The sequence below is a fragment of the Eleginops maclovinus genome, chromosome 21, assembly GCF_036324505.1.
Source record: "Eleginops maclovinus isolate JMC-PN-2008 ecotype Puerto Natales chromosome 21, JC_Emac_rtc_rv5, whole genome shotgun sequence".
NCBI lineage: Eukaryota > Metazoa > Chordata > Actinopteri > Perciformes > Eleginopidae > Eleginops > Eleginops maclovinus.
Window position 1 is genome coordinate 3998148 of NC_086369.1, and position 22059 is coordinate 4020206.

Genomic DNA, 22059 nt, shown 5'->3' on the forward strand with positions numbered 1-22059 from the left:
GTGATAAAGGATTTGTGATGGCAAATGAGTAGCACAGCGGCCAGCAACCAAGCAGCAGAGTTGAGCAAGAGTGATATAGAATGGAATATGAAATAGAATAGCATGTCCCTTGCCTGTGTATACAGTGTGTACACACCTTCAATCACATCAGACTGGGCAATAGGTTATGTTTGAAATAAGTATTGTACTAGTATGTGAAATGTATTCAATGTCACGTTCATTTGAAATGGATGTAGAATGATATAAGTTGTGTTGCACTACATTACATCAGACAAAGTCAATACTTCATTTTGATGCAGATGCTTAAAATATGCTTTGATACAATACTGCTGTGATCGTATTATCAACATACACTTCCACTGACAGTCAATACATCGTAATAAATTATCGCCCAGCCCACATGCACTCACACACACACACATATAGCCTACTGCTACAACAAATGTAATACAGTAGCAAACAGGGGAATAATGAACAGCACGGCGGCTGTTTACCTGACAGTGCATTAGAAAAAGTCCAGGAAGATCCCTCACCACAGCACAGGATAAAACAAAATAGCCATTTCCTACTTTTGAAGTCACAAACTCTCCAGGCCATAGCCATGTTCAAAGCTGTCCAAAGCGCACCGGGAATACGCGGACATGGCACCTTCTAAATCTGCTTCTCCTCCGTGTTGTTCTGTTGGAGAAACACTTTTTTTTGTTCAGACCACAGGACAGGTAAAATGTGTTTTCAAAATGTGTTTACATCTGTCCAGGTGAGCAGCTAAAGCTAGCTCCGCTTCCAAAGCAATGGCAGCATCCACTGCGTGGCTTTAAACTAGTTCAGAAAAGTTTTCTTAGCTTTGAATAAAAATGACAATAAAAATAAGTAAGAATTAAAGTTAAAGTTAACTTTATCATGGAATGTACTCTAGATAACCAACCTTACAGCTCACAATACCCGGAGACGTTCGTTTTTGTAGCGTTTCTTGGCTGATAAATAACGCATGCAGTGTTCAAACATTTCAAAGGCACTGCATCCACCTGCACGGCAGGCTCTTCCTGGAAATGAGGAAACCCCCAAATTGCACAGCTGCGATGTGCAGTTCCAATTAGGAAGTGAAATGCATCGTCGTTCCCTCGTTTCCTTCTTTTGTCTCGCAAAAGCATCAATAGATGCACTCACTGAGGAAAAGGGTATATTGTTACTTTCCGGATAACGAGCCTGGACATGTTAATTATGAGAAGCTGTAAGAATTGTTATGTTCTATGGCACTGCATATATTGACCTTCCGCTGTAAAAATGTAATCTTCACCAATGTTCCCCTAGCAATAATAATATTGCTTTACCTGCCTACACTTTCCTATCTATCTGAGTAAATACAGATTAGTTTGTAGCCTACTTTTGCCAAATATTATTGCCAAGTTATTATTTTCACAGTGTTTATGTGGACAATACATAATCTACATGTTTAATTTTGTGCTCATTGCATAAAATGTTATGGGAGCTAGTTTTCACCCAACAAGGGGCATGCACCAAAAATAAGTTTAGCACATTTGAATAGCAATGAATAATGCACCATGGGTGAGCGTCTCATAATGCAATGCTATCCTTGTGTGAACAGGGCAATTTGCACTGAATCACCAATTACTCCCAATGTGTTTTTGCTAGAGCCTGCCTGTCCTGGGTTGTTTTTAACTGTATCCTATGGAGAATTATTTGCATCATCTCAAATGGTCTTATTCTCTCTCTTGTTGCAATTACCATCGAAATTCACAGGAAATATGTCCATGTGAAAACGATAGACTCATCTTTGCATGTGGGGTAAACAACAATGAAAGACTGAATTATTCCCAAAAAAGTGTCATTCAGTGATTCACTTACCCAAAGTTTCCCCAAATTCAAAGTGTAGAATTATGCAAGATATGGATGCTTTTCTGAAAGACAAAAAATAACCATGTTTTCTGGAGCTAGCATGTCACATTACATTAAGCTGATGCTCTTATCCAAAACAAACTTCCAATAAGTGCATGACGATTCAAAAAGGAAGGATCCTGCAAGTACATTCACTTTGAATACGGTATTCTACGTGATGGGTAAAGTGGGCATTTATTTATTTGTATATTTTATTCGCCAATGTCGAGTGGAATCAGGTTTCAGTGTGTATCTCGTTCCATCATTTTGGAGCAAGGATATAGCAAACAAGCATCATTTTGTTGAGGTATACCTGGATCCCACTCGCATGTTCTCTATTTAGCTGTTTACTTTGTATTCCCTTGCTACAGAGCTTTAAATATCTGTTCTTATCACCTGGAATAAGACTCCTGTTCAACAGAAATTCCCATGTCCTTGATAAGAAGGCAAAAATCCATATCCATATATGGCGATGATTACATTGCATTAGAGCCCTTAAATATTTAAAAGGCTTTGAATTGTACGAGTGATCTCCCCGGGGGAGGTAAACATAACTATGTCAATAGGCTTTCTGCCACCATCCCAGAATGTGTTTGTCTTGCACAAAGCAAAGAGAGCTGCTGGCCCTGGATCTATATTAACAAAGATGTTCTTTGGCTGTTGAGTGTTGGTATTACAACTGTGCCGAGAGTCATCTGGTCACAGACCTCGGCTGCAAGGTGAAGTATTAAAAGCAGTTCTTATGGAGTATTTGCCTAGAGTTTTACAGTCTGATCTATGCGACTTTGAGAACTCCTTTCTCAAATAAGACAACAGTTTAGAGCATGCATGGATGGAAACGGGTCCAGGGTATTGAAGAGTTATCACCACAGTGTAATTGCACAGAGAGAATACATTATTTATGAGAGATTTAGCCTCATTAATCTGTGAAACGCTCTGAAAGTACGATCATTTTATTTTTCTCATGACTTAGTGTTTTGCAGCTCTTTGCCGAGACAAGAATTTGCTCTATGATGCACAGTCAGTTTCCTTGACACACTTTGTGAAATAGTGTTCTTTGACAGCTCTTCCCTTGTGCTTTCAATGAATCATTATCTGTGCCAATGTTTGCACTCAACCTGTCTTATCCCTCTTTTGTCTTGCAGCTGCACACTGACCTCGATAGTGGGGACAGTGGTGTGAAGTACACTCTCTCCGGAGACGGGGCTGGCTCCATTTTCACAATTGACCAAACAACAGGGGATATCCATGCCTTAAGGAGCCTTGACAGGGAGGAGAAGCCTTACTACACCCTACGCGCCCAGGCTGTTGACATCGACACCAATAGGCCCCTCGAGCCCGAATCAGAATTTGTAATTAAGGTTCAAGATATCAACGACAATGAGCCAAAATTCCTGGAGGGACCATATAGAGCCAGTGTCCCTGAGATGTCACCAGTAGGTCAGTAACCATCCATAGATAGATATTCTGTTGATCAGAGATAGACACGCTTACATGGTTAGATTCCTTTGCACTGAAAGTTTTATTTTCTCCTCTTAACTTCAACACTTACGTTTCCACAGACACAACCAGGGGGGCAAAGAGGCTCCCCTCAAATTTTGACATTTCCGAGAACCAGTTATTCTTGGTGTGCCCTGAGTATATTTCGCAGCTCTGTCTTAACACATCCCCCCCTGGGACACAGATCAAGGTAATTCCTTAGGAGAATGGTTCCTCTTGATCTGAACGGCAATGAATCCCTCAAAACTCCCAAATCATCAGTCTCTAGAGAATAGGGAGGAAGGAAAAAACAAAGTCTGGTCCCAGTGAAGCCTCAAAATCATAAGCTGAGCTGCAACAGTTTTGCACATACGGAACAGGGATTATGTTAAAAAAAAACACAAAGTATATTAAGAAAATCCTCTAATAGATAGTTGACAAAAAGCTAATTAACTTCTTTTTAGATAATCACATTAACATAGTCAAACACATTTTAGGAAAATTAAAACAAATAGTTTGAGAAAAAATACTTGAAAAGTGAGTTATGTGTTCAACAATAAAGATTGAATTTAAAAAATACATCAGATAAAATCTGTTAAAAAACAAGACTAATGGATTATGTGTTCAGAATGATGTGTTACCCTCTCTCATTACTGTTAAAACCTTAAAGTGCCAGTGATAAGGGTTGCCAAATTATGCAGAATGACACCATTATCAGAAATATCTTAGCTGAGAGTGCACTTGTGAGTTTAAAACAGCACCCCACAATTTGTGTTAGGTAAATATTTACTGCCAGTGCAAAAAAGAATCATCAAACTGACTAAATGTTATTCTCAATATTTATACCAGCAAGAGATGTGAGATCAATGGGTTCATTAACTGTTACATCCCTCGTGTTGTCTCCATCTCCCTTCGGACGTTTTATGTTATTGGAAAACAAAAGTAAAAGAGAGATACTAAACATTAATTTGCAATAATGCCTGGTAATGAAACCAATCAATGGCCAGACATTATGAAATCACTCAAGGCAATCCAGACACTCCCTTCGACTTATAAGCAATTCAATTGTCCGTGAATCATTTAGAAAGTGACAGATGCACGGGTTAAATTAAAGCATTTAATTACCACCAAATTTCTTAGACTCGATGAATTTGTCTCCAAACATAAAACAAATCTATATTAAAAGATTGTTTGTGGCCTGTCTCGCCATTATTAGATAATACAACTGAATATAGGAAAGGAAAGGGGAGAGAGAGGGGACGACGTGCAGCAAAGAACTGTTGGTCGTACCCAAATCCTGCCCCAAAACATTTTTTGACCCAAGACGGAACTCACACAGGTCATTGATTGGATCAGTTTACTCATCTTTGAGATGGAAAATGTGTCTAACTGAGATCTTTTTTTTCAAAACTCTTCATGTGCCTCCGGTGTAAATCGACATTGTCCTTTGTATCAAATTCTTCGACTTTCTTGCAATCCTGATTTTCCATAATTGCAGGAACATAATTTATCCGGCTTGCTGTGCTCTCACACCTAAAGTAATAGCTGTTGCTTTTGTCACCTGGAAATGTGTGGGTGTCTGCCATGCTCAAGGGCTTATACACTTTTACTACTTGCTCCCTTGCTAAACTGAAAATGAGTTCATGTATCATCTAATCTATTGTACATTGGTGTTACAACACTATGCAGTCTATCTTTGGTAATCAGGCACGTGTGGATTTGTTAGTAAGGATAGAGAGACTAATCTCTCTCACCTAAAGTTTTAATGCTATTATTACCATCTGCTCCGACTGCAAAGCCTATTTATTACACAGCAAGTTCTTACAGGGAAGCTTAGCAGAATTTAGATTAAAGGTCCTCCCTTTGGTCAGCGTCTACTATTTATATAAGCGATCCACAATCCTGCACCTGGCTCAGTCAGTAGGGGCTTGGACTGGGAATCGTAGGGTCGCCGGTTCAAGTCCCCGAACAGACTTGAAAAATGGAAAGTGGACTGCTACTTGGAGAGGTCCCAGTTCACCTCCTAGGCCCTGCTGTTGTGCCCTTGAGCAAGGCACTGGACACCTCCAATCCCCCCTCCCCATTGCTCCCCGGGCGCTGCACGATAGCTGCCCACTGCTCCTAGTACTAGGATGGGTTAAATGCAGAGGACTAATTTCACTGTGTGTGCTCTGCTGTGTGCATGTATGTGACAATAAAGAGGGTTTCATCCTCCCATTCTATCTATCTATGAAAACGTTTACCACAGCATGTTCACTCAGCTGTCTACGTCAACCTTTCTATTATAAAAAATCTGCCCATCTGCCCAAGAAACATCAGCCTTGTTTTTTCCAGAGTAAGTCAGGCTGACAAGGCATTTTTAATTCTCCTCAAAATGGTTGAACATGGAATTTGAATACATGTTCAATAAGGGCCATGTGCAATGCCAGCTAGTTAAGGAGGATGGGCCGATCCTCCAACAAGTAATTATCCCGTCTCTCTGACTGCAGGAGTTTGGAAGACTGCCATACTAATACTATTCTTGCCATGGCCCCTTTGTTTACTTAATTGTAAACATTTAAATGAATGGTCACACAAGAGCTTTTATTTGCTTTAATTATTTCTTTAAATAATTCCCACTTAGTAATGCAAATATTATAAACCCAGCAGCAACTTCCAATGCCAAAATGCACTACTTTATTTAAAAGTAGGTCACGTACAGTGCAGTTTAAAACAACAAAATCTCATGATGTATTGCACTATCCGGAAAAAAGACACCAACATGGTGCTTAGTGTCATTGGCCATTTGAGTTTGAATCAGAAAGAGGCCATATATCAGCTCTTCGTGGCCCAATTTTGAATAATTGTTGAGTACATTTTATGTTTTTATGAGCTTAATAAATTAGATTTACATTTAAGAATCAAAAGAGCTCAATGCCAATAGTTTTACTGTTTAGACATTATATTTCTTTACATTAACATAACATTTCCCCTTTTTTATTTAAAAATGATGCATAAGTAAGGTTGTGGTAGCTCCGACGGTGACCTTGAGTCGTCAGTACTAAGATGGTGGCCTCCCAATCTGCCCATAGTGTACTACCCAACAGCAGCTTTTCCGAGTATGGTTAAGGTTACAAAAACCTTTTCCAAAATTAAGAAAGTCTTTTTCTCAAAACATTTACCACTATCATTAGACCAAATCCAAACCCATCTTCCCTTTTCAACACTCCTCCTCATTGCACTCAATATGCGACTTTGTTCAATATTAGCTGTTGCCCTCTCAAATGTGATCCATCATTTATTAGTGTCAGGTGAGCTCATTCAGCAAACTGATGGACTTCAGAGACTTTTGAATGTGGTCTGATGAGGAAACAAATCAAGTGAAAGTCAATATGTCTTCCCACTGTTTTCCCCAGGGACATATGTGACGCAAGTAACAGCCACAGATGCAGACGACCCCACCTATGGAAACAGTGCCAGAGTGGTGTACAGCATCCTCCATGGCCAGCCATACTTCTCCGTTGACCCCAAAACAGGTAAAGCACATTCTGATTCATGTAAGGAAATCATTCAGTCAGTGTAGAGTTCAAAAACATCTCCATGTTTTCACTTTAAATGTGAAAGTCAACAATAAATACCTGTTTTATGTGCACCTGGCAATTGCTGCGAGGCAATTGTGCAGTAAAATAAGGTCATCTAAGCCATTAGGCTTGAATGATATGTATGATTGAGTGTCTTCCAAACAGTGTGTGAAATATGCTGCGGTGTGGGCCAGTGCAAGCATACATCATGAGAATAAAAACGATCCAAGAATTGACCGTCGGGGCAATCCACAAATCATGAGGCCATAAGGACACATGCTCTCCAATAAAGATGTTGAATTATTTTCTTAAGGTACGAAGTAAAGGGTCAATTGCATCTAGAATCAAACAGCATTGATATTAAGCATTTACAAGGTTTCTTAAAAGTCCTAAAGACAATTGCTACCCTGCCGGATTTAGACTTTACATTTAGACTTACACTTAAATTGATGATTCATCACCAATCATCACTTGTTGTAATTGTTTGAACAGTAATTCAAGTAACGCTTATTTTCCTTTGATTATCCTTCATTCTCCTGCTAGAAAGACTGCAAAAAAGTAGGTATACAATATACAGTTTTTGAACCCTGCAGAAAACCCTATTTTATATTATTTAAAATCATTAAAAAATATATAAGCATGCAGGAGAGTTACTGCAGAGACAGCTAGATGAAAACAGTTTTAAGTACAGTAAATATGAAAATGGTAGTTGCTTACTTTATGGAACATATAAAAATATAAATTGAACCTCGAAAACAGACAGACCGACAGACAGACAGACAGACAGACAGACAGACAGACAGACAGACAGACAGACAGACAGACAGACAGACAGACAGACAGACAGACAGACAGACAGACAGACAGACAGTCTCTAAATCAAGAAATGAACAGTAATTTCAAATCCACCATCGTCTATCTGAGTGTATGCTTCATGGACACTGCATGGTTGCGTAGCATTAGCTGGCAAACTGTAATAAAAGGGAACTTAAATTGGAGGCAAAGACAAATAAAACAATATGCAATATAACAATATAAGTCCCACTCTGTTTACACTTGCAGGATTCTGGTGTAGGCGGTGGGTGTCATGGGAGGTAAATGGCAGGAAAAAGGTTGCCGAGTGGCAGTGACTGCTCTACATCAGAAATACCTTCAAACCACCAGTGTCTGTCGGCAGTGGGCTGCTGATGGCTTTCCATCTGGGGCAGTTCAAAGCATACGAAAATAGGTTCATACATATCACCCAGGCAGATACGAGGGAATCTGTAGCTGATTATGCCGCTCATCCCAGAGCTTCACAGAGCACGTACTGTGACTGTATTTCAAACTGATGCTGGGAAAAAATCAAACTGTTAAAGTAAATGTTTGCACTGCTGGGCCTGCATCTATCTGCAAATGCACATCGCAACAGGAACAACTGCTGGGAGGAAAAAAAGTTGAGCGATGGAAGGGTGGGGGACAAGTAAATCTCCATGTCTGTCACAGAATTATCGATCTCAGAGATAAACATACCCCTTCTCTAAACATGGTGACAGAAATGTTAAATGCAAACAGTGTGTGATTTTTCATTCACACATGTTTGTGGATCAAGTGCTCCATCCTCCTCACCATACTAAATGAAATAAGAAGTGGGGAAAAGCACAGACACACCTACAGTATGCTGCCCACTGCCTTTTACCCTGCCAACCTCCAGTGGACCTCGCTATTAATCTGCAGTACAAACGCTCTCTGATCTCAGGGTCTCTGATCCTCAAGTGAATCATTATATGGCTTCACCAGAGCTCCCTATTGAATGTCAAGTGTCTCCAGTTTGTGGAATGACCTCTATTTCAACCTTGGTTAGAGTGTCTTCCTGGGCAGTCAGCTCCTTAACAGGAACTATATTACATTGTGCATTATGAGGTTAATTGTGCATTTAGTGCCAAATATATTCTAGGTTACCACTGTTTTTCCCTTGGGTCTTTTTTTAACTGCTCACTCTCTTTTTCTTCCTCCCTATTCCTCACCGCTCTACATCCTATTTCTCTTGCCGTACGCCAGGTGTTATAAAGACAGCCTTGCCCAATATGGACAGAGAGGTGAAGGAACAGTACCAGGTGTTGATCCAGGCCAAGGACATGGGGGGCCAGCTGGGGGGGCTGGCCGGGACCACCACTATCAACATCACTCTCAGTGACGTCAACGATAATCCACCCAGGTTCTCTAAAAGTGAGTAAATAATTGAAAAATAATTGCAGCATGCCAACACCTACTTTCATTTGTATGAAATAGCAGTGATAAAGCTGACTCACTTTTTGCAGGTTCACACATTGTATGATAACAAAATAAACACTGTGTAATTACAACAGGGCGGGGGGTATTCATCATGTATCCTCTTTGTAATTAGGTTTCATTATTTGTCATTATGCTCTGTCGTAAGCAAAGGCCTGTTTATTTAACATGATTGCATCTACATGTAATACTCCTGGCAAATGAACTGTACTGTAGTATTGCTATAGTTTTGCTCATGGGGCATCCTTCTATATTTAGAGCAGGTTTGCTGCTGCATCAGGGATTGAGTCAGTGTTTAAACACTCCATGTTCTCCATCCGATATTTTGAATAAGCTGCTAAACCAGATTAATTTGATTGTGCCGTTCACCAGGTCATGTAAAAAGCCAAGGCGGGAAAAAAATGCATTACTGTAAACAAGTTGATCTGTGAAAGCTTTTCTACTTATACTAAGCACACGTATTAAATTGTGTGTATTTTATTTTAAAAATCAGCTAGTGTCTGACAGAAAAGGCAAAATACTGTTGTGTATTGATGCGGTCTCTCCAGTCGTCTCCCCTGAATGTAAATACATGCCGTCAGACGGACAAGCTTCCCTGGCAGCGGGGAAAAGATGATATTTCCATAATGCTGTCACAGCACAGAGGTGGGGCCAAGTATGGCGGCCCCCCTGCCCTGTCCCAAATCCTCTCTTTGTTGTCTTCCCTCTTCCATCTTTATAGGCTTACAGGTTAAAAAAAAAAAGAAGTCTGCCGGCCATATTGGGGAACCTCATCAAATAATTCTGATTATATTCCAGCATGTTATCTATGCCACATCTGTCCTCTAGTTATTATAGATTAAGCATTTGTAAATCCTCTGAATGATCTTTTTTTATGATACCAGATGTGGTTGTAACTGAAATGGTCATGATTAATAGGGGTGTATTAACTGCGTGTGGCTTTGTTGAATTATCCTATAAGCAGTGGCATGTCACAGCTGTTTCCTAACTTCTCCTAATCTGCAACTCATTCTTTTTGGCACTGGTGCTGTGTGCTGTCCTTCAACTGACATCCACCTTCTAAATACTGTAAATGTCCTTGAAAGTACTCGATTATTTATTGAAATTTGAGCATCCAAATTCACCCCAATGCCTCAGATCCCCTCTCAAAATCCAAGGATCAACAGTGAGATAGCAACACCATGTAGCGTAGGTTTTATCCCAAAAGTATAACATTACATTTGGGATATATTTTAAATATATATGCGTCAAAAACAAAAGAAGGTTATTTTACTGAAACAGACGGAGGGAAAGCCCGGTGACCTTCACGGAATGTAGAACTAATCAATCAATTTGTTTTCATCAAAGTAAAGTGGCTTTATTGGACCAAAATTATAATCAGTACATCACAAAGCCAGAGAAACCCAAAAACGTAACCCCAAAAGATACAAAAACCAAGTGTGTCAGTTCAAACAAAAACAGCCTTGTTGACCAGAAAAATTCCCCTAAAAATAGAACTGGGTTAGCAGGATCAGACTTCCCTTTCTCTTGCAGCACTTGCGTGAGTTCTCCACTTGTTAAGCAACCCCCCTTTGTGACCAGGAGAGAAATATTACTGTTTTTTCTTAATTTTTGTTTTCATTTCCCCCCATCCTGCTACAACCAAGTATAGTGTGTATTTTGAAGGGCATTTCATGCAATATTTCCCCAAAACTTAAGAAACATTGGTGTTTGTTTTAGTAGATTATTTAAGTTTTCCACCTAGAAAAATTAATATCCTGTATGCCAATGAGCTTCTGTTTTCACCCTTATTGTACATTTTAATGTGCAAGGTCATCCTTCAGAGAGTGTGATGCTTTTATGTGTCAAATAGCACCATCCTCAGAGATTCAAACATCTCTCACCTTTCTCATATAAAGGCAACATAAATGACATTCCATGACGATTTTTTATCAGAACAGATCTTGAGTAATTATTTGTTGCACCATTGAAATGGGTGAGGAATTTGTTTAATCAAATGAAGAATTTGTGTCAACAAAGCATTGAAGCCAGCCGTGGCATCAGAAAAATAGTGGTTGTGTAACCTCTGACACAACACCGGTGTTAAAAATAATGGCACATTCACTACTTGACCTTACATGGTTCTGAGTATGGAATGAAAGGCCTGAAATGAATGAATTTGGACACTAGTATTGTGCTACTGAATTGCCCATGGCACCTCTACGATGCTGCCAGCTGTTCGCAACAGATTATATTTCTCTTGGATCAGCAGATTATGTTGTTGCCGATACTAGCTATCTCAAAAAGTAAAAGGGAAAAACCGAAACAGATTCATTTCCACCTATTGTGTGGTGTAAGGGATAATCAATCAATCTGCAGTTTGTTTGCTTGTAGATTTCTTTCCAAGCACTCAGTGATTTTTCTCCTGTTGGGAGTATCACAGCCCCTGGCTCTTGTGTTTGTGGATCATACAGGTTTGAGTCTGCCAATTACAAGGGGCTGTACGGCCTTGATGTCCAAGCACGTCCAAATGGAATAATGTCATGCTCATAGCTACAGGGCAGACTTCAGACAGAGCATATCAGCAGCCTGCCTGTGGGTGGATAAGACACATAAAGGACAGAGGATGTGAAGAGCTCTGCGTTTTCCATCCGATGTCAACTGATGATAATAAATGAATCCGGTCTGATGTTTGTTTGTTTGACAGGTTTCTTTCATCTCCGGGTTCCTGAGTCCTCCGCAGTGGGCTCTGCTGTCGGAAGAATCAAGGCCCATGACTTGGACATCGGGAAAAATGCTGAAGTAGAGTACACCATCGTGCCAGGTGATGGAGGCGCCATGTTTGACATCACCACGAATGAACACAACCAAGAGGGGATCATAATTCTCAAACGGGTATGGAATCCATTTTTGTGTTTAATGAATTCCTCACTGCAACCTGCAAAGTACTGATGCATACCTAATTATGCAGTTTTCCCCTTTTTTTTAAGCCACCGTCAATAAAATTCAACACTTCCTGTGTATTTTCACAAAATAAAAGCCTAGTTTCAATGTTAAAAACGTGTTGAAATGCATTGATGGAAGCTTATTAATATGCACACTAAAATACAACACACATAAACTCGTATCACATCACACACTGTCTATTGATTCTCTTCTACATTTTTCAAATGTATCTTTACGGTACATTGCAGATAAAGGCTTGCTGCTATAATTATGCTCTGAAGGCCCCGATCAGAATGTTCAAACATAGAAATGGCATAAATATATACAAAACGGTGCCCTAAGGGGTCATATCACATCTTGACAGCATCATATTTCGTTATACAAGTCAAATAATATGACAATTTGAATGCCATAGTTTTCAAAATGGGCCTTTAGTAAGACATAGTGAAGCAGTATTGTCAATCAAGACAAAGCAACACATTTTGTGTGCTTCAATTGGTTGTCTCCTGCATTTGAAACCTCTTTCATGCTGGAGAGGCTGTCGAAATCCTGTCCAACGCTTCCTTCCTGCATGTGACATGGAATGGGAAAGAAGCGATATAACACTGGGGAAAAATCTGGCAGCTATACATATACAGTTGTGTATGTGTGCAAGTGTGTGGGGGGGTTGTTCCAGCACCCCTAGCATCTTATACTTCCTGCAAATATGCCACTGTGTTATACACCTACTGTAGATGTTCACTGGTACTGTACTGTTTTACGTATTACATTTAAACGTATTAAAATAAATGTTTCAAATACATTAAATCATAGAGAGTGTGCAGGGTGTTACACAACGGATGCTGAACCTGTGATCCCTCAGTTGTGAGACGCTCTCTTTTTGTTTGTCTCTTGCAGCCGATGCCTAAGAGCAAAGGAACAGCGCTCTCTGAGTGCCTGTGCTATATAAAGCATTAACGCAGCCTGTCAGGCCTCATTTACTATGCCATATGTTCTTTTTTGCTAAATGGATTATACAGCCAGTGCATAGTGACCTACAGCAAGAGGTCTCGGCCTTTGGTTGCACTTCCTCTGAACAACGGTGCAAAAATATCATATTTTAAACCTACTTTTAGCACGTTTGTAGTGCTATGATCACTGCACGAAAAGGGAAGTGGCACGAAAGCACCAGAGATATAAAAGAAAAGTATTACTCCAAGGAAAAACCCTTGGGATCCATCATCTCATTTTCAAGGGGGACCTACAACTGCCAGAGGTGAAAGAAAAAGGACACAGAGTAACGTTAGAGGCAGAAATAGATTGACCTGTTTGCTAATCTAACAAATAGCTAGACTCTAATAAGTCTTATTATGCAGTCAATTATTAACTATGTCTATATATAGATTGCTTCCCCCATTCCATGATCAGGTTCATTCAGTCTTTAAATAATGTCATGACCTTATGTCCTTAAGATCTGAAGTCTGGATTAACAATTTATGGATATTTCATTTCTTTTCAAATATATCAAAGTGCAGTTTCTGTGATAATTCCATTAATAACTATAGCAATTTTAAATAATAGGACAAATTAAACAGCTTCAGATTTGCTCCATTGAAAAGCCCGTCAGCAAATTTCTCAGTGTCGGCTTTAATAATGTATTCATGTTGTTTGGGTTTATGAAATCTCATAGTTAAAGAGGTTAAGATCCATAAAGGCCAAACCCACTGAAGATAAAAATGATTATTCTCCTACCCACAGGCTTCACGGTGGAGATATTATTTCTCCTCGGACACTGAAAGCATTCAGCTGCCTGACAGAGGGTGATAATATGCATTTATGAGCAGAGAATAAAAGAGTCTCAGTATCAGCTTATTAAAGTTTCAGGGGACTACACACCTACTTTTAAGATGGTGATAAGCGTCAGTGTGACAAAAAGGGCATTATTAAGATCATTTACGATATGAAAGCCTCATCAGAATGACACCTTTCCCATATTTGGTCATATTAATCACAGCCTAAGTGCTGTGTAAAGAGGAATCTGGGCTTACAGATATGATACATTTACTAGTGACTCTGCAGATTTACATTGTTAAAGTATATATAAAAATCAATCATTTATATATTAATATAGGTTAAGCTATCAGCAGCATTTAAAGTGAATAAAATAATCACCACAGTCATCAGCTGCAACATTGAAGGTATGTTTAATGCATTATGAATAAATAATACCAGATGAATGAATCTGCGCAATGAGTGTATCTTTCATGCTCAAACTTTGTATTGGAATTTTACATGAGGGTATATTCCTACTTTGACTTTAATAAGATATCTGACCACTTCTGGTATACAAGATGTGCAATGTGCAGATTTTCCACAGTTTATAATATTCTTCCTGCCATTTATAGAGAGCCGCTCACACTTCCAGCAGAGTGCTGTTAAAACACATGTCATCAGTATCACTCGAACAGCTGGCAATTGGTTGGCTCAGTGTTTCCGAACGTGTCATGTTACAGATAAGGACCATGATTATGGTAAAAGTGATTTGATCTTGCCCACACACCAAACTACACATATGCAAGCCATCATGTACTCTGACACATCCAAGAACTCGTTGCACACAGATATGCTTTCAGCCCGCTCCCACAATCCCCTACACATCGATCCCTTCATACCTGGTGCTGCGTTTTCCTTTGGCAGGATGCAGCAGACCCCTGCGGTGAGTTTAGATGCCCTTTGTTGTCACTGCTGTTGAGGTTCAATAGAAGGGAAAAAAAAATACTGCAGAGCATTGCCAAGTTTGCATAATGCAACAGCCACAAAATGTCTCTATGATATGATATAGGGGACATCTATTTAAGGCCAGGAAGATATTTATGAGAGATGCTCTGACTTGTGGATGAGATTAATTGCTTTCCTGGATTGTTCTTATTATTCTCCCAATACTCAGTTTGAGTCTTCGGTACATTGGCACTTGAGAAGCACACTATTATATCCTTAATATATATAATACATTTATCAAGGCATCATATATCTTATGTGAAAAAAGTTCCTACTCTACTAAAACTACTTCTGTCCCACACTCATGTCAGCAATAACCATAATGTTGAATGTCAGGACATAACAGTATACATTTGACTCATAACAAAACAAACAACAGGTTTCCTCTAACATTTTGCAACTGATAAAGCAAATTAAATGATTGAAGAATTAAAGGACTTGGTCTCACACTAAATCCTGCCTCTTTCATGTAAATTCACCTCAACTAAATAAAATGTCTTTTTTTGTCACTTCTTTCATTTTCGGGGATACCGCATATGTTTTGTCTGATTTGTCGCCAGGCAATTCTATCTGTTCCTGCGCCTTTCAGGGTATTTCTGATCTAAGTGTGTAAAATGTTTCTGGGGGAAATGCAAATCTGAATTTGTTTTTCTGACATATCAGATTTGGGTATTAGCTAACTGGTACATTTTTAGCACAAGCCCCAGCAAACACAAAGGTGTGATCCTTTGATCCCAGAAAATATGCAGCTGAGTGAGTAATTGATTCCCTGCTCGGTGTTACCGCGGCTCGGGATGCTCTGTGCACGTGTATGCAAACTCCATATCATGCTTACATATATGTACCTACTGTTCTCAAAGGCATGCCAATAGATCATTTTAAAGTGACCTTCTCATTGACAGTAATGGAATAACCAAATGAGGCAGGATGCAATTATGATGTAAATGAATGGTTTACATGTATAGCCTCAATGGATGGGGATGCTTCTCTTCTTTATTGTTTTCACTTGTAGTGTTTGATTTACTGCCATATAACACAGAGGCAGTGTGATGTACTCCCTACAGTGGTAAGCTACTGCACAAAGGCATTACTGATGGGGGACGTTCTTATCCCCTTTACCTGCCCAGGCTCCCCTGCAGTGTAATGCACTAAACAACACGTGCTTCTGCCAATGTGGGACAGTGATAGGACATGGACGAAGTAAAAAACAGAGGAGAGAGGGATGAGCTGTGCCTGGGAAAGGTGTGGGGAGCTGGAGATGAAGCCTTTATGAGTTGTTCACTGTGTTCCCAGAATACTGACCCGCCCACAGACTTATCTTATTTCACATTGGTGGAATATCCCCAGAGACAGGTGTGCAAATGTGTGCAGACAATCCCTCTCGCTTCCCCTCTCCCCCCTCTGCCTCTGTCTCTTTCTTTCCCTTTTGACTTCCCCTCCAATGCAGCAGCATCGACAAATCGCAGCAGGACAGAGTCGTAAGCCACATTGTACACAGAGCAGAGTTTGGCAGACCCCAAATTAGAGACTCAGGAAGGTTGGTTATGATAAGAGGATCAGGCTGAGTAATGGGTACAAGGGATGATCATCTATTTCCCAGTCTGACGATACAGGGGGGAGAGGAAAAAAGAGGCACAGAGGCATGAAGGGGGTTTGCACATCCCATCTGCAAAACATAGGATTAAGGGAGACAATAGGTAAATCCACCGATGAATTCAGACAAAATCGTGCACACAGAGCAACATGCTATACATGAAAAAGCAGGACACAAAGCTATACATACAGTATGTGGAGCCCACACACACACACACATCAGCAAGATAACCTTGTGTTGGTAAAACATACTTTTAGTCAGATTAAATGCACATTTTCTTGTTTATTTACCTCCTCCTGGGAGAACAGGGGATGGCGGTTATGTGTAATTGAAATATGCTGTTCTAGGCCTAGAGGAACAGCATTGTTCGCCATGTGTGGCAAAATATTTACTGGCTCATATTCAGGGAATCCATTGTAATACAGGACTATCTACTCTCTGAAGAAACCGAATGCCCCCGGCGGCCACAGTGCATTGAGTAAAGAGCAGTGACTGCATACCTCTTGGCACTGACTCCAAATCCATCGCCCCCAGTGTCAGAGCGGTTCAAAAAACATGAAGTACAGAAGTGCCGGGGACTTGTGCGGTGCTGCATTTACACCTCAACCATTGGTGAAATCTAGCATTTAACCATGAAGTATGTTGTGGTTTGAGCCCTGGATTTCCCAGTCATAGGTCATTTAGCTAGAGAACTCAACTCCAATTGTTTCCTATGGCCAAACTACAAAATGAGAGTAATATTATAAGCCATCTGCACATATAAGCTCCAAAAGTGCAACATAAATGCATCTCATTTGTTTGTTTGTGGTTTCTTTTGGGGGCAACTGTGGCTCAGGATAGGTCTTAGATATATGGTAGATAGGTGCTCCCCAGGCCTCAACATTTCAATGTGTCATTGAGCAATATTCTAAATCCCCAATAGCTCCTGATGGCATGGCTAATGGTGCGTGAATGTATATGAATGTTGTTCTCCCTGAGCAGATGTCATCTTGTATGGCAGCCTCTGCCTCTGTGTGTGAAAGGGAGAATTCTGTTCTCTATAAAGTTAAATAATATAGGGAATATTTTATTTGAGACAGACAAGAGGGGGAAGGCTTGTGCCACAGCCAGAAACTGTGTAAATGTTTCAGCACCATGCACAGAGACAGAAAGAGACTCAAATGTAATCAAATAAATGTATATATTTTATATCACTGACTCTAGTATTGCCACAGCAAATGCAGACCCGCCCAATGTTTTGAGGTCTTATATACAGTAAGTACGCAATTAGTTTACATCTCCACACTGATCTGTTTCCAGATTTTCTTCTAATAAGGTAACACGGTTAGAAAAGTGGCCAATGATTACTCCAGATTGCATAAGACGACAATTATTCCCACTTTCAAAGAGCTGCACCTTCAAGAGATAATTCTTACAGTGTTGCTTGACATTTAAGACAAAAGCTTGCCACCAACAGCGAGCAAACACTGATAAACATTTTCATTCAAAGCAAATGCCACTAATTGCCTGGATTGCTTAGCTCAAATGTTGCCCAATAGAGTTCCCTAAAGTCATAACGATCGGCAGTATCGAAGCAAGAAGCCCTTTTCATCTTTGCCGCCATCTATTAAGGACTTAATTTCACTAAAGTCAGACAGTGACTGCAGTTTAATTTCTCTATCAGAAATGTCATTACTGGGCTGTTTGAACAGTTAATCATTTCAGAGAATGAAAGCTGTTACTGCCTTTCAGTCTTGATGCGACACTACCCGTCAGTTTAAAAAAAGGAACGGTCAAATGAAAGAAATGAACAGACTGCCAACATTACTGAAAGCCAGAACATAGTGAGGAATATTGGTTGAACAAGAAAGAACAGGAAGGGCTTTAGTGTGATATATTTAAACGCTTAAACAAGGACACATCCATGCATTGTCCAACAGCTAAATGTCCTTAGAAAGTGAAACATGTAATCTCTAAATGGCCAGGGGGGAGTTTGATTTCAATATATTATAGCTTAAAACTGATAGCATTGAGAGCTCATCCAGTAGAATGATATCGACTGAGCCTTGCTCACTGACAGGAGTTGAAACTAATCTATTGATTACAGTGCACAATGTTCCAGTGGGAGGCGAAATTAGTTATTTTCAGAAGGGGTGTTAAAGGAGTCGAAAGAAGGAGAAAAGAAGGAAACAATAGCTGAGAACAACAGGAGATCCAGGTGCACCACACACATAAATAACACCTCACCAAGCAGGGAGCGAAGTGTGTGTGCAACTACTTGTGTGTGGTTACGCATGTGTGTAAGTAAATGAGTACAAAGAGACAAAAAGGAAAGAGATTGTTACAAAAGGGCGACTGAGGTGGTGCTAGTCGATGAAGTGCCTTCTCTCTGGTGGCCGTGGGAAGCGTGGGTGTAATAGATTAAAGTAGAGTCTCGGGGCTCATCCCACGGCTAACCCTGTCCTATTAAGAGTGGCAGTGTGAGTCTTTCACAGTCACTCCACTCCGCTGCAGTTTGGACAGGGCTGCTGGCAAGCCTCTCCATGGCACTCGACTGTTGTGAGCACTGGGGGGATGGAGATGCTTGGAGGCAGCCAAGGACACAAACCGATGTGACTGATGGCAGCACAATAAAGTGAGCATCTCCTCTCCACAGTGCTAAGACCCCCCAGTATTAAGAGAGGCATCGAATCGCTCTCTGGGGCATGTAAGCTTTTCTTTGGCGATGATAAGCCCATTGTGCTTCGTGGCCAGTTGACTGCTGAAGGCACAATGGTGGCTGGAGGAGTTTAGCATTCTTCTGCATGGCAGGATTTCACTGAACTGTCAGTCAAAGACAGCAGTGACCTTATGAAGAAGTCAGTCATTACCAAACACAGACATCAGGCCACATTCAAACCACTCAGTCATAATTGCTTATCTCTAAATTGTAGAGGAGTTTGCACCTCGAAGCGGCTTTGCCTCTGAGAATTAATGTGTTTTGGGAATTGTTGAAACCACACTTAAATCAACCAAACAGGCACATCTTTAGCGTTTAGATGATGGGTACTGTCAAGTGGGATCAAGAGGTTTTGGCCTCATGAGAATTAAGCATCCAGACATGATGCCGTGTGGAGGAATGTGTTGGCGTAGACAGCTGTCATTAGAAATGTGTGATATTCTAAGCATATTCGGCTAAGCTTTGATTTACTCTCAGAGGATAAATCATGTGAGTGGGTGTTAATGATTCATAAGTGGTATTGTAAATATATAATGCCATGGTAAATGGATTCAAGGATGCTCTGAATACCACAGCTTAAACAACATTTGCATTATTTTTCACCCTACTTAATCATCAGCCTCTCCAGGTAATACCTGTGATCAGCATAAACAAACACTGCTGTGGACTTGCTGCGCTGCCATAATAATTCTCCAAGGGGAAAGGCACCCATGGGTGTTGGCAAAAGACTGTCCCCGAAACTATTGGCATTGCAGCTGAGGGTGGAGAAGTCTGTTGATCTGCTGGTGAATACTATAGTGTCACAGAGAAGCCCATCTTCAGTATGCATATCATCCTGCTCCTCCAAAATAACCAGCAAGCTGTAAAAACATCTGCAGCTAACACTCCAACTGCGCAGGGAGCAAGCTTTGGTGGGTGGAGGGCGAAACATATCCAAGTATAAAGTGAAAAACCGATTTCAGATGATGCATTTCCACATGTCATATCGCAGTATAAGTCGTAAGGAAGCACACCCATTGTTCAGAATTCATACATTTGAATATAAGGTATTTTTTCCCATTGTGTTTGAAGCTTAATACTGTACCAGAGAGACTGTGATGCCTTGATTAGTCCCTGTTTTAAGTTAACAAATTCCCTTGGAACATTACAGGTTCAATTGGCAAGAAAAAAAAAAGTTCCTTCATTCAGTATCACTGCCAGTGCAATGAAGGTGCACATTTACATATCAAAGGGCGCAGCACCATGTCTAGAATTTCAAGTGTGTTCTGTTGTGATGTTGAAGAGCAGCAGCACTGACATGAGAGGAACTCGGTCTGTCCTCCTTACAAATTCCTCCGTTGATACACTTCCTTGTTGTGTCCGCAGTAACCCATAAGATGTGCATAACAACTGAAGCTGTAATGACACTTCAAACGTGTATCTGAACATGCATAGGTGTATGCAACTTGTTTTAGGATAATATATGTGTAATACTCCCTCATGCAGCTCTGATTCTGAGCCCTAAAGTAGGTCATCTTCGAGGAAGGGGGGAAATGGTACTAGCAGTTAGAGAATGAATGGCCGTTTTTCCTTCCTGGGAAATTTCCCCTATGGCCTCCAGATCTGATTTGATTCTCCCCAAGTCATGCGCTGACACATTAGCACGTCTTCTCATTAACTCAGAATTTCTCATTACCCCCTCCTGGCCCCAGCCATCCCAGTCATACTTGGACCATCATGAGTCTTAGGCACTTTAAAAAGGCAGTGAAGCTCTTAACATGAATGATTTACACCCAAATCAGAATATGTAAATGTAAAATGTGCTTGGTGGTTGATCATATCTCTGTCCATGCATTGTTCCAAGGGTGTCAGCAAGACACGTTGAATTATTAATTGAATTTTGTGATCAAAGATTGTACAAAATCATCTGAATTGGATGTGTGATTCCGTTCAGTGCAGAGGCGTTAAGGTCATGTAACACGCCCTCTGGTGGTGATTTTGTAGGGTTTAGCTAAAAGGAGAAGAACATCTCTTTGAGTTAGTTGATTATGTTAGCTTATTAGCTAGCTAATCAAGGCATCTGGTTAACTAAATGCCTCTAATAGATAAACGAGTCAGAGTGAGGGCATCTGATTGGCACAGTAGTGGCAGCCATGCCCGCAGAGCTTTCATGCATAGTCCACCATCGATTGTTTAATTCAAAATAGATTCAAACAAAAGAGAAGGGCACTGGGCAAGGGCGTGAAGTAACTTCAGTGAGCTAAGGTCTAGCTGTGGATGATGCACCAGCTAGCTTCCAGCTGCTAGCTCATGTTAGCTGTATGGTTGGTTGGTGCAAGAAACTCAAGGGCAACTTTAGTTCCAAGTCTTGTTTTTGTTTGGACCAAATGAAGTTAGATGTTTAGAGTTATAGTAATTTAGTCCAAGATAAGGCCAGATTTGGCAAAAATGTCAGGTAGGAAGTAAAATCAGGATTACATGAAAATAGGACAGTTTTCAATGGTGGGGGTTAGGCCCTGTATCTGAACTATGGTGATGCTGCATGTTGAGATGGAAAGCAACCCTTCTCCTCGTCCCCTTGAGAGTCTGGCTAATGAAGCCTGGTGTGCACTTCCTGCTGTCTACCTCCCCAGCATCTCCTTCCCTCCTCCTCTTCGTCCTCCACCTGTGCTTGTAATAAAGCTGAGGTGTGCAAGGCTGTCTACATGCGATGGTTCAATGACGTAGCCTCTAGTGCAAGAGGGCCCTATTTATGTCTTTTTAAAGCTGCTATGTATATTTTATTACTGGATGAATGTCATATCAATCCCTAATAATATCTTTTTTGATTTACAGAACAGATGTGTTTTACTTCCATGTCTTAAACTCACTTTATTAGATACACTGAGTTCCTTTTGAAG

The 22059-nt window shown here is 40.4% G+C and overlaps 1 protein-coding gene across 1 annotated transcript in view; it reads left to right on the forward strand.

The window, feature by feature from the left end:
- LOC134883891 (cadherin-12-like) overlaps positions 1–22059 on the forward strand; it is a 79234-nt gene that overhangs the window by 37897 nt on the left and 19278 nt on the right. The window contains exons 3-6 of the mRNA XM_063912379.1: positions 3042–3336; positions 6771–6890; positions 8976–9143; positions 11893–12080. Coding sequence (XP_063768449.1) covers positions 3042–3336; positions 6771–6890; positions 8976–9143; positions 11893–12080 — 771 coding nt within the window. The remainder of the gene's footprint in view (positions 1–3041; positions 3337–6770; positions 6891–8975; positions 9144–11892; positions 12081–22059) is intronic.